Here is a 13,920-nt window from a genome sequence, read left to right as displayed (position 1 = left end):
AATAAATAAATAAATATATATATATATATATATATCACCAGGCTTTTCATACATTCTCGTATTATTTAGGCGATTCAGGAACATTCGGGAACGTCTAAGAAGTATACCGGATATTGAGGTTATTATGCTCCAGCTCTCCGGATAAAGCGAGAGATCAAATATGTCCTGCTCCAGATGGTTGAGATTGTTGAAGTGAAGGTACACTATACTTAATCGGGGAAGTCCGTGGAAAGCTCCTACCTCGATCGTCTCCAGGACGAAATTAGCGATAATGTCAAGCATCTGTGCAATAAATACCAGATAATTATTAAACGGAATAGGTAAACATTATGGAGCGTTGCGGTACAGAGTGCAGCCTATATAACTATTTTTTTGTCGAAATTCTACTAAACGTTTCTATATCAGAGCTGTCGGATGACAGCACACGCTGACGAGGTTATTCATATGCTGCGTGACAAAACCTCACAATTTACTGATTTCGCAATAGCTTATCATAATCCACAGTGAGGATTCATCGTACTAGTACCCAGTGGTAAACTCGCAAATTCGCTTAATCCGGATTAGATCGCAACTTGCCTCTAGCTTGTTTAATCCCGCGAATGCTCCGGCTTTAATGGAAGTTAGCTTGTTCTTAAATAGTTTCAAGAAAGTAATGCCGTCTGTGTTTTCGAAGGCCCCAGCATCGATGCGGCCGATGCTATTGTATTCTAGTTCGAGACTGGTCACTTTTCTCAATCCGGAGAAGGTGCCCGCTTCGAGAGCGTGCAGATTATTGTATTTCAGCATCATCGTGTAGAGTTGTCCCATTTCGGCAAAGAGCCCCGGTTCGATGAACCCGATTTTGTTATGCGACAAGTCCAAGTACTGAAACAGTTTAGGGATGAAATCGGCTTAAGACAGGGCAATGGTGCAGTAGCCACAAATTTTTGGAAATGCGAGTGTGAGATTGCGGTTGGACAAACGATAGAAATGGCATCACGCGATCGTGGGGTGAAACACTGCGTAATAAACACACTGTAAAGTTACTAACACTCCCACGGCAGCTCATGGCCGTTAAAAAAATTTGTACCTCTAGTGTTGATAGACCTCCCAGCGCGTTGGGTGCAATGGTAGTGAGTGAGCCGAATTCTAGAAAGAGCCTACGTAGTCGCGTGAAGGGGGAGAATATTCTGTCAGGCAGCGTGGTGAAGCGATTGTAGCTGAGATGCAGATATTCTGAAAATAATGATAGAAATTATCATCCGTGTCACATCGAGATTCGCCTGAAATGATTGTCATCTATCTTTACTCCTTCCTTTATTTCATCAGGACAGAGCTCTCTCGTGTTTTCTAAATCCCTGTTTCAATCAGTGAATACAGTCGCGGGATGGTTGGGGGGACGAGGGTGTCTATTACCAGTATCCCAGGTAACATATATTCATATAAACATATATATAACATATACATAATAATAAATATATTCCAATTTCTAGGTAAAAATTACATGTCAATTTCTAAGTAAAAAAATATGCCAGTTCCCAGTTAAATAAAATCGCAACCACCCCGCTATTTTAAATCTTAAAATCATCCTAATTTTAAACATTTATCCGGCATTAACCGGCTACCAGATAATTAAAAATGGCCCAATCCCGCGTCCCCAAAATATTATAACGCCTATACCGCACTTGCCGCTCTAAGCGGTGACTGCATGCAATGCCGCCGTACGGTCATGCAAACTACACGGAGCACTTACCGACATGGCTGACAGAGGGGAAGATCACCGACGGCAGCTCGGTCAGCTGCAGCGACGTCAGGATCAGCTCCGTCAGGCCGCGTATACCCGCCAACGACTGCTCATTCATCGTCGGTCGGCTGGAGGAGCTAATGGTCAGCGAAACTATCTTCATGCCGCTGAACATGCCTGCAGGTATCTCGGTCAGGTCGCCGAAGCCGCTGATCTGAAGGCGACTCATCGTCGTGTTCTGCAAGCGGCCAAACGATGGCCCGTCATCTCTGCCGCCGACATGTACGAACCGGCGCAATAGACGCTCGCGCCGTCCTGATCATTGCCGCAGGTGCATGGAGAAATGACATGATCCTCTGGGCAGAAGCTCGCTGCTTGTGCGGCCGCTGTCAGCAGCAACAGGAGCGATGGAAGAAACTGGAGCCACATCTTCGTTTCAGCTAGCATCAGAGTGTCTTAACTCACCTGCGTCTAACTCTGGCAGAGGGAGACTATTTATATGCTCGTGAGCGCCAGGTCCGACTCGCGGGGCAGTATTACACATCGCAACATGACGCAGCATCTTTACTAATTATAGCCTTATCGGGTTCCAATAGTCATTGAGTATTTACTGATGATAACGGAGATAGTAATCCGAAATGTATGTTAACCCTATCGTAAGGAAGCGGTGTATTCTATTAACCATATTGTAAGTAATCAGTGTATTCTGTTAACCCTAATGTGACTCGGAATCAATGTATTTTGTCAACCCTATTGTGAGCGAGTGGGAAGTGACCAAGTGTTCTCGTGAGCTTAAACACTGTCTATGTCAGCTCTCACTGTGATCTCTTGCGTTTATAGAATGTCACCTTATAGCGTGTTTAACGCCGAGCTGTTCTTCTTTTACTGTGAGTGAGTTTAAGGCGTGAGATCAAGCAGCTGCTAAGGCAACATAGCATGAACTAAATCGATGTGTCTAAGAACCAGTGCAGGCATGGTTTCCTACAAACCTTACCATTTCCTTAAATTTAGGTGCCGAATAATATCGTTAAAAATATGCATCTCTATCATTTCTTACATATCATAATCTTTTATCATTCTAATGCCGTATCACTAGCATATGTTTATGAATGTGAACATGTTTCAACCAGACGCTTGTGTCAGTTTATTCATAGTCGAACGTCACGGGCGTGAAGTTGATCAGCTTATACGTAGATAGCGCAACGATAGATATCGCTATGCAGCCTACTGTGGCGTGAGACCGTCTGCATCTGTGCCAATTTTTTAGATAATGTGGGGACGTTATGATATCTATCGTTCATCTGGTATTAAGTTCGAGCGCTAAATATTTAATCTCATATTTAACATTGATATTCTTATCATTTACTCCACCCTTAACGCTATTCAGCCTATTGTGGCGTGAGACCGTCTGCATCTGTGACAATTACATGAAGGCGCAAATGTTACAAACAAGCTCAAGGTTCATATTTTGACTTGATCACTTTTCAAATGCACCAGCGAGCGAAAGAATGTGGGTTTAAATTTTTCGAGCCTGCAAATTACGTTATAGGTGGCAGTTGGATCTACAGGTGATTCGTTGTTTAGGAGATTATGCATTAGTCTATACATTATGATATTAGACCGTGGATGTGTGACTTACCATTTAGTTAATTATAAACATCGCGTGCATATCTTACAGTCGTGCGGTTGATGGACTTCACACTTGCATGCTTGGCGAAACCTTAAACAATACAACAGTATGACGTTTTGACGTTATGAAAATTTAAACATCTGCGAAACCATATCTGCCCGCATGTGTGAGCGTGCCTGTGGGGAACGCAGTAACTGGACTATCACGGTGAAAATACACGTTTTTAAAAGTGTGTAGATTTATAATGCTGCCGCTTTTACACTAAGAACGCATATGTGCTTTATTGCAATTGAAATATACTAGACGCGATGCGGCCATGATGCCGAGGCGCGCCGAGGATTGACACTTTGTGTCTTCCAATCGCAGCCTATGCCGCACCCGTAAGTGGTTTATAATTTTAAAGGTATTACCCATTACAGCACCAAATCGCCGATCTCAGGAACTAGGGCATTCTGCTAGGCTAGAACGGTTTTCTACGATAGAGTTTGGCACAAATACGAAAATAACTAGCTGTTTAGCGCACTGCGCTACGTCCTTCTGTTGCATTTTCGCATCTCCGTAATCAGAATAAGCCCCGCCTTCTTCGTTGATGGGCATGAATGGGGCGTCACCGACGTAACCAGTTCCTGTACCTACTGTCTTTCGCCAGCCTGCTTACTTTTCGTAAATCATGAAATGCCCGGCCGATGCATTTTGCATCGAAGAGGAAAATTTTCGCCATTTTCACTCGCTGTCAGAAGTGAACAAGTGCGTCATTCATTGAACATTTTAGCAAAACACAGCACACTGCACGACAGAGGTTGGAATGTTCGGAGCCAATGTTTACATGCCACAGCGCCATCCCTTGGATGTTTTATAAGTAAATATGGGGATTTTCAATAAAATAATGCGTTTTTAATGTATTTACCAAGATTTACGTATAGAAACTATATGTTATTTTTACTAATTTCTTCGTATCTTTCCTTGGAGTTTTCATCCTCTTTCAATGTCTTTCGGTAGATTTTCGGCGTTTTCTGCGTGACTATTATTTTGTGCAGGCACTCATTTTGGAAATCCTCCAACATTTTTACTTCTTCCTTAGTTAAGTTAGTCCATGTTTCACTGTTATTTAGGAAGGAAGGTAAAACTGTGCATTCCTATAATTTCACTCCTGCTTCTATAGTATGATTTCGATAATTTTGCTTTTCTGCCCATGATAATATTTTCCTCATCATGAACCTACATTTTTAGTTCGGACTCTTATCATATCGTTATAACCGCCTATATCATTAATTAAATCCCCTAGGTATGAATATTTGGTGCATTTTTTGATTACTTGGTTGCCTATTAATATCTCATTTATGCTTTCTTTGTTTGTGAATTTTATAACCATTGTATTTGTTTTGTTTATATTAAATTCTAATCTTTTTGATTCAGCTAATCTGGAGCATGACTGAGCGATTTTTGTTACTTTTTTATAATCTCCAATTCCTACAATATCCTCCATATAATAGTTATTATAATCATTGTCATCTTCTAAAACTACACACCATCCGCTGACCGCTGTGGAGACGTGCGCCGGGCCTCGAATTTGGCGCACGTCTCCACTGCGGACAGCGCCTCATACTTGAACATCCCCGCGGTCGCGTGCGCATATCCCGCGGAACTGCGCGTCTCGTCCGCGCGCAGCGCTCAGGTTCAACAGCAAAGCTGTGCCACGCAATCTTATATCATATCTCTCTGGATCTGTCCCTGGCTTGCATATATAGTGGAGCAAGTTTATCAAAGTCGACTTTCGCGGTAGTTTGTTGGTGTGGCTTTTAACATAAGCATTGTTCAAAACCACCCATTGCCAACTCATTGTTATTGATGTGGTTTCATTCTAGCATTCATAATATGAACGTAGAGATGGCGCTTTCATTACTTTTGAAAATGGCGTCGATTTTGTTGTTGCATTTGCGGCGGTGGTACCGGTCGCCACGAGCCCTCGGCCGGCAGGGCTTGAGCTTGCTTGCTGGGGGATTAAATGTTCTGTGTTTGTAATCAGTTCTACGTTTGTAATGTCCTTCTGTGTGTTTCGTGTGTGTTTTGAAGCATATTGCAGCAAGTACTCACTCACCGGACGAATTCTATGGGGGCTGCCATTGGTCGCGATTGTAACCCCCTCTAGCGGCCGAGAGCGGCGCTAGCCTAGAAAACAGCTGGTGCAGTGGGGGGCGTGTGCAAAAAGCGTGGTTAGCGGTGTGAGTTTGAAGCGGTGCGGGCAGCGTGATTTTTTTTCCTAGGTCAATCAAGAACATAGGGTTCTAGTGAGCGCTGCCATTGGTTGATACAAATCACGTGCCTCAAACTCCTGTTTTATGGTGCATTCACTGCATTGTGACCCTAACCCTAACCCTAACCCTAACCCTAACCCTAACACGCTGACCGCTGTGGAGACGTGCGCCGGGCCTCGAATTTGGCGCACGTCTCCACTGCGGACAGCGCCTCATACTTGAACATCCCCGCGGTCGCGTGGGCATATCCCGCGGAACTGCGCGTCTCTTCCACGCGCAGCGCTCAGGTTCAACAGCAAAGCTGTGCCACGCAATCTTGTATCATATCTTTATGGATCTGTCCCTGGCTTGTATATAGTGGAGCAAGTTAATCAAAGTCGACTTTCGCGGTAGTTTGTTGGTGTGGCTTTTAACATAAGCATTGTTCAAAACCACCCATTGCCAACTCATTGTTATTGATGTGGTTTCATTCTAGCATTCATAATATGAACTTAGAGATGGCGCTTTCATTACTTTTGAAAATGGCGTCGATTTTGTTGTTGCATTTGCGGCGGTGGTACCGGTCGCCACGAGCCCTAGCTCGGCCGGCAGGGCTTGAGCTTGCTTGCTGGGGGATTAAATGTTCTGTGTTTGTAATCGGTTCTATGTTTGTAATGTTTTCCTGAGTGTTTCGTGTGTGTTTTGAAGCGTATTGCAGCAAGTACTCACTCACCGGCCGAATTCTATGGGGGCTGCCATTGGTGGCGATTGTAACCCCCTATAGCGGCTGAGAGCGGCGCTAGCGTAGGAAACAGCTGGCGCAGTGGGGGGCGTGTGCAAAAAGCGTGGTTAGCCGTGTGAGTTTGAAGCGGTGCGGGCGAGCACACGTCGAGCTGCAAGAGTTTAGATAGAAGTTTAGAAGTTTAGAAGTTTAGGAGTCTAGAAGTTTAGTGCGCAACGTACGAGCGGCTGTTCAGCGAGTGCCGAGTGCGTCCGAGCGAGAGGGAGAGCGAGTGAGGACCGCAGACTAGTGAGTGAGTACTGTGAGCTGTTCGGCACACCGTCATGGCTAGTAATAGTAACAGTAACAACAATAAAAATTGTGAGTTAATAGACGTCAACAGGCAGATTCAGTATCCCCTTTGAGTATCAGCCTTAGACGCATCGGGCGTGAGTCCGCCCCTTGTGTACATGGCCGTACGAGTGCACCGTCGGCTGGCTGCCTAGCCCTCCCTACACGTTAAAGTAATATCTAACTAGTAACCCTGCGCCATAGGGTGCACCGTGTCGTGTTGTGTTGTGTTACTGTCTGTCCTGTGCCGTCCGTCGTCTGGCATTGTTGACTAACCGCACCAGAGCCGGAACGAACGCTGGGTTGGCTGTATCCGAAGTGAGCGCAGTAGCACAGAGGCGCTCGTGAGGGAGTGGAGACCGGGTAGTGACGATACAACACACAAGGTAGGAGTATGTATCTTGTATTTCTCGTTGCCACTATCCACCGTGTTGCACTGCACCATACGTAAGGTAAACCGCTAGTTACTGCGTATCGTCAGGTGGCGCCCTCGGGTGTCGCGGAGAGACACAAAACGCTACACATTTAAGCGGCACCGCATGTTTTCTACCTCCTGCTCCACAACACTCGGTATGGAAAGTAGAGAGACTTAAAACATTTCATATTTACGTTTAGAATCAATGTTGACATCACGTGAATGAATGATCTTGCGAGTGTGTCAGACACCGCTGTCTCATACATTACGTCTCACGTGCGGGTGTCAGACACCGCTGTCTCATACATTACGTCTCACGTGCGGGTGACAGACACCGCTGTCTCATACATTACGTCTCACGTGCGGGTGTCAGACACGTACGCTGTCTAATGTAAATATTTGCGTTAATTGGAAAAAAATAGAAAACAACAGGAAACAGGAAAATAATTAGAAAACGGATGGGATTCGATCCACCGATTGCCTTTCAGACTTGAATTGCGTGTTGTACTCGCTAGGCTATTAAGGAATATTGGAATTATGAATTGTGGATGTGCTATGAATATGACGACACTGTGACGTCATTGCGCGACGAAACAAGCTCAACCAATAGCAGCGCTCACTAGAGCCCTATGTTATTGATTGACCTAGGAAAAAAAATCACGCGTGCGGGCGAGCACACGTCGAGCTGCGAGAGTTTAGATAGAAGTTTAGAAGTGTAGAAGTGTAGGAGTCTAGAAGTTTAGTGCGCAACGTACGAGCGGCTGTTCAGCGAGTGCCGAGTGCGTCCGAGCGAGAGGGAGAGCGAGCGAGAACCGCAGACTAGTGAGTGAGTACTGTGAGCTGTTCGGCACACCGTAATAGTAACAGTAACAACAATAATAATAATAGTGAGTTAATAGACGTCAACAGGCGTATTCAGTATCCCCTTTGAGTACCAGCCTTAGACGCATCGGGCGTGAGCCCGACCCTTGTGTACATGGCCGTACGAGTGCACCGTCGGCTGGCTGCCTAGCCCTCCCTACACGTTAAAGTAATATCTAACGAGTAACCCTGCGCCATAGGGTGCACCGTGTCGTGTTGTGTTGTGTAACTGTCTGTCCTGTGCCGTCCGTCGTCTGGCATTGTTGACTAACCGCACCGGAGCCGGAACGAACGCTGGGTTGGCTGAATCCGAAGTGAGCGCAGTAGCACCGAGGCGCTAGTGAGGGAGTGGAGACCGGGTGGCGACGATACGACACACAAGGTAGGAGTATCTATCTTGTATTTCTCGTTGCCAATATCCACCGTGTTGCACTGCACCATACGTAAGGTAAACCGCGTCGTCAGGTGGCGCCCTCGGGTGTCGCGGAGAGACACAAAACGCTACACATTTAAGCGGCACAGCATGTTTTCTACCTCCTAAAACATTTCATATTTACGAGATAAGCATTCTCCGTAGCCTCATGATAAAGTTATTAGTTCGCACTAGTATAGGTAATGCATGACACATGCTCAGGCAACTAGTAGACTCTAGGATTTTAGACTACGATAGTAGTCTCTAGGATTTTACTGCATACAACTGTACTTACTGTATAACAAATCGTCTATACCCACCCGCGACCGTGCTGCCACCCTGAAAAAGTTGCGTATTTGCCAATTTATTTTGCACGTTACAGACCGAGGGCTAATCACAAAGGTGCAATTATATTCATTCCTAAATGCTATTTAACCGAACGATGTTAAAAATACATTTATACGTTATTTTTAGAAGTGTGTAGATTTATAATGCAGCCGCTTTTACACTAAGAACGCACATGTGCTTCATGGCAATTGAAATATACTAGTTTTTAAGGTGCAGCAAATGCGAATATGTGTTTTAACGCTATGATGAATGTCAAATCACACGGGTGAACGAATCTAATAGCTCTTTTAAGTGCGCATATAACGTGCGTTTGTTTCTTGGTACTTGAATTCTTGACATTTTGTTTCTTTATTTGATTTAAGATTTTCTCTTAGTTTTAGGTGTGACAGTCACAGCACTTTCATATACAGCATTTCAGCACAGTCACAGATCTTATTGGGGCGTTGTGAGTTGATGCTCACGCGCACACGCAGAACTATATAAATACAAGGGTGCGTAAATGAATTGATAGTTTGCAACCTGCGAGTCCTAGTAAAAGGTTCTAGCTCTTGGCTAAGCGTGACAACACGTTTCAGATCTTTGTGAACAATTTCTAGTTAAGACGAGAATATATAGCCGAAACGGTGTGAAATTCCGACCCTTGTTTCGTCATCAAGCGAAGACAATCTGACTGACTGATCAATAATCTACTCGCTACGCCGACTTCTTTAAACAGCAGATAGATTTCAGGTGGACCCAAACAATCCTTTTCCTAACGTGCCCAAGAACCGCTTCAAAACGAGAATATATAGCAAGAAACAAGAAAACGGAGACGCATTCAATATCAACAACAATGAATTGGACCCGATTAGACAACGACAGCAACCCGATCGATAGTCAAGAGGATATCGCAGACGAGATGGCTCGTAGCAAAGCATATTTTTATCAAATGACAACGTTAGTCAAAGTGCTGGTATTATTGTTGTGTTTCGCGGCCAGCGCAGTCACACTGGTGGGAAACGGTCTCGTGATTATCATCATAGCAAAGATTCGCCGACTGCAAATACCAGCAAACCTCACGATCGTTAATTTGGCCTGTTATGACTTCATGATTGGACTCGCAATAATCACCATCTTTGATCCTCATAAATCACTCTTTCGTTGCGTGTCTACCACGGTCTACGTAATCACTCTTCTTTACGGGAGCGCGTTGGGCATCGGACTGTCTACGATCAACATGTACGTGGCAATCGTACATCCGTTACGCTACAACCAGTTAATGACTGTTAAGCGCACCTGCATTCTCATAGGTTTGTGCTTTCTGTACGCACTTGCTTGGGGTATTGCAGCAGGCATCGATATGACATATAGCTGGAGCCCGCCCTCAGTGTGCATCGTCGACATAGAGCTCTCGTCAGGTTTCGTGGCCGTTCTTGTCAGTCACTATATTATATTATTTATCATCATGACTTACTGCTACACCATCATTGCCAAGATCGCCTGGGACCACACGGTAAGAATGGCGGCAGCAACAGCTGCAGAGAGAGAGGAATTTTCTACTTTCGATGCTATAATGAAGAAGTCAAAGATCATACTTGTCGTTGTCGGCACATCGTATATTCTTCTTGTATCGTACATAATGCACATTACGCTAAGCCGCATCTTTCCGTCAAGTTACAAAACACTCCGCGTTATTCGAGTAATTGCACTGATAATGAATTCATTGCTGAATCCAATCATTTACTTCTTCAAGTACAAAGACTTTCGTCAAGCCACAAAAGAACTGTTTGGCTGCAAGCCATCCAGTGTTGCACCGTTTCAACCGAACATGGGGTAAAGCACGAATACAACGTAGCACAATATCTTTTAAAAGACAGACGGCTAATAGCAGAATTTAAAATTTACAAAATAATCCGCCTCTTAAAACCGTATGACTGTTCTTACACAGTTTCGTTTTATGACAAGTCGATGAATTAACCTGAGAGTAACTGTTATTTTGACAAGTGATATGTAGCGGTGTTTGACAATTCCTCTGATAATCGCATAAAATACGACGACATTATTCCAAGAACCGCGGTAATCGTTTATTCTTAACTTAATTAGGTGTGTTGTATGGTGTTATTATATGGCGTAATATAATAGCTATAACCGATGCTCGGTTACAGTCGAGCACGATTAATGTTACGGTTTACGGTATGTATGCCGAAAATGCCTCGAATATGCGCTATTACGGTTTGTGACGGATAAATGAGACCAGGAGGGAGAGTATGACACGATCGTAGGATGATGTATCTTACCTTTCCATCGCTGCACTTCCCCACCCTAATGTAACGGAAAGGGTTTGGGATTGGTAGAGAGTGTAAAGGACCTTGTGGGATTGACTCGTTATACGGTGTATACTAGCGGGGATAACTCATCGCTGCCTTGCCTCACGGGCGATAGTTGTACTGAAACTATTATATTGTTTTAGAGTTGGGAAATTTTAATAAGGTTCTAAAATTATCAAAAATGTAGAGTCAAGATGTCGTCCTAAAGCTGCATTAGAGTTAAAATTTGTTTTAGATTTAAGAAGTTGTGTTATGCATGAGAAGTTGCTTACGGTTAAAAAGTTGTCATATATTTATGAAGTTGTCTCATAATTAAAACGTATTCTGATAATTAAAAAATATTACAGTTAAAGAAATTGCATAATCGTTAATTAGTTGTCTTAGAGTTAATATTGCTGTCTATAGTTAAAAAGTTGTCTTAAAGTTATGACGTTGTCGTAGAGTTCATAATTACTTGTCTTAGTGTGAAAATTGTGGTATTTGAGTAAAGAAGTTGTCTTAAAAATAATAGATTCTATCAAAGTTAAGAAATTGTCTTAAAATAAAGGTGTTTTCTTATAGTTAAAATGTCGTCATATAGTTAAGAAGTTGTCTTATCGTTAAAAAATATTCTTATAATTAAAGGTCTTACAGGTAACGAAGTTGTATCAGAGTTAATTAGTTGTCTTAGAGTTAAGATGGCTGTCTAGAGTAACAATGTTGTCTTTAAGTTATGACGTTGTCTTTGAGCTTATTACCTGTCTTAGAGTTAATATTGTTTTCTTTGAGTAAAGAAGTTGTCTTAAAATTAGTAGTTGCTATTGGAGTTAAGATGTTATCTTAAGTGTTGATAGTACGTTTTTTCACGTTAAAATTATAGTCGTAAGATGTTTCCTAGAGTCACCTTACAGTTACGAAGCTGTCTCAGAGTTAAAAATCTATATATGAGTTAACACGGTGTCTTCGAGTTTATCTGTCTAACAGTTAATAGGGGGTTGTGGAGTTGTCACAAAGTTCTGAAGTTGTCTTACGATCGAGAACTCAACTTGAAACTTGAGAGATCAGATTCATTAAGTTGTTCTGGAATCCAGCAGTTGTCTTGAATAAATTAAGAAGTTCTGTTAGAGTTAAAAAGTTGTCTTAGGCATTCCATGTTGACCGTGACTTAAGAATCTGCCGTAGAATTATGATATTGTCGTAGAATTATGATATTGTCTTAAAGTGACGAATTGATGTTAGAGTTCATATTGTGGCTTAAAAGTTAGTTGTCGATCTAAGTAAGGAAGTTGTCTTGGAGTTAAAAATATGTATCTTTGTGTTCAGAGGTTGTCTTAGAAATGATGTTTCTTGAAATTAGAAAAATGTCTTGGATCGAGTTATGAACTTGTATAAAAGTCATACAAATTTTCTTAAGGAGTTAAGGAAGTTGTATCGTATGTATCGTATTGTATCGTAAAACGTATGAAAAGATCTTGAAGACAGAAAGGAGTCCGATAACAAAACTTTAAATTTACAAGATAATCCGCCTTGTAAAGCCATGTATGCGTTGTAGTGCGAAGAATGATTGAAGATCTTAAGCAGGATCTTGTAGAGTCGACAGCGTAGCATGCAATGATGCATCATGACAGCTAGCATGCGATCTATGCACGTGCGTGATCTACCCACGAGCGTGATCTACCCACGAGCGTGGTCTACCCACGTGCGCAATCAACCCAGGTGCGTGATCTACCCAAGTGCGAGATCTACCCAGGTGCGTGATCTACCCACGATTAAGCCTATATAACTTATAATATAGTCAGGTCCCTTAGCTTCCTGATCGTTACAGAGCTGACAAAAGCATCAAACTTTGAACAGTTGTAGCCTATGGCAGTACTATAATTATTAGAGGGGTGCCCAATGTAGATATTCCTTAGAAGTGAAATACAGATGATATCCCCCCCGCGCATATACGCTATTACGTTATAGGCGGCATGAACCCCGTAAATTTGAGTTTATTGAAGCACGAATAGTTTAATTAATTACCAAAAATATACGCACGGTATCGTCATAGGATTATATATACGCGCGGCTATGGCCCGTAGGATAGTGTACTAACTCTAATATCTCGCGAACAAATTGAGCTACATTTCTAGAAATCTAGATACATATAAAAACCTGTCTTAGCTATAATCCCCGTAAATTTTAAGTTTATTAAAGCACAAATAGTTTAATTAATTACCAAAAATATGCGCACGGTATCGCTCATAGGCTAATATAATTATACGCGCGGCTATGGCCCGTAGAATAGTGTACTAACTCTAATATCTCGCGAAGGATTTGAGTTACATTTCTTAACCTATAAATACATGTCTTAGCTATAATCTCTGTGAATATTGAGTTTATTGACGCACGCGTAGTCAATATATTAGCAAATATCTGCGCGCGCAAGTGAATTACAGATGATTAAATGTTCGAACCACCCGACTCAGAACCCCCCTACCGCGCCCGCCTGTACTGTGTGTACTGGCCACTGATCTCGATTATACTAACTATTATAGTTAGTATAGTTAGTATAATAAATTGCATGGATGCTTGCTGATCGGCTAATGTTGAACGACGACAAGACGGAATTCCTCATCATAGGTACTCGGCAACAACTGTGCAAAGTGGACATTGATCATATCACTGTCGGGAGCTGTCACATTTCGCCAGTATCCGTGACCAGAAACTTGGGTTGCTGGTTTGATTCGCGGCTAACGATGGAGACTCCTATTTCCAAACTCTGCAGTACTTCATTTTTCCATCTTCATAATATTAGAGGAATCCGAAAGTTTCTTTCTACGGAATCAACAAAAATTCTAATTCACGCATTCATTACTAGTCGTGTTGATTGCTGCAATGGTAACCACATGTTAATTGAGCCACCAGCTGTAAAAACGTTGGCTACACTTGGCGATCGAG

General features: G+C 42.8%; 1 protein-coding gene across 1 annotated transcript in view; it reads right to left on the bottom strand.

Annotated features, from left to right (window-relative positions):
- The window catches only part of LOC106807647 (insulin-like growth factor-binding protein complex acid labile subunit), a 3,012-nt gene extending 727 nt beyond the window's left edge, over positions 1-2,285 (bottom strand). Inside the window, exons 1-5 of the mRNA XM_014810058.1 lie at positions 2,189-2,285; positions 1,733-2,038; positions 1,070-1,215; positions 577-864; positions 108-282 (exon numbers count right to left, since the gene is read on the bottom strand). Of these exons, the coding sequence (XP_014665544.1) occupies positions 108-282; positions 577-864; positions 1,070-1,215; positions 1,733-2,038; positions 2,189-2,285 (1,012 nt within the window). The remainder of the gene's footprint in view (positions 1-107; positions 283-576; positions 865-1,069; positions 1,216-1,732; positions 2,039-2,188) is intronic.
- Positions 2,286-13,920: the final 11,635 nt, after the last annotated feature.

Source organism: Priapulus caudatus, unplaced genomic scaffold (genome assembly GCF_000485595.1).
Source record: "Priapulus caudatus unplaced genomic scaffold, Priapulus_caudatus-5.0.1 Scaffold227, whole genome shotgun sequence".
Classification (NCBI taxonomy): Eukaryota; Metazoa; Priapulida; class Priapulimorpha; order Priapulimorphida; family Priapulidae; genus Priapulus; species Priapulus caudatus.
Note: the sequence above shows the minus strand (reverse complement) of the source record. Positions and strands in the feature narration are given on the sequence as shown.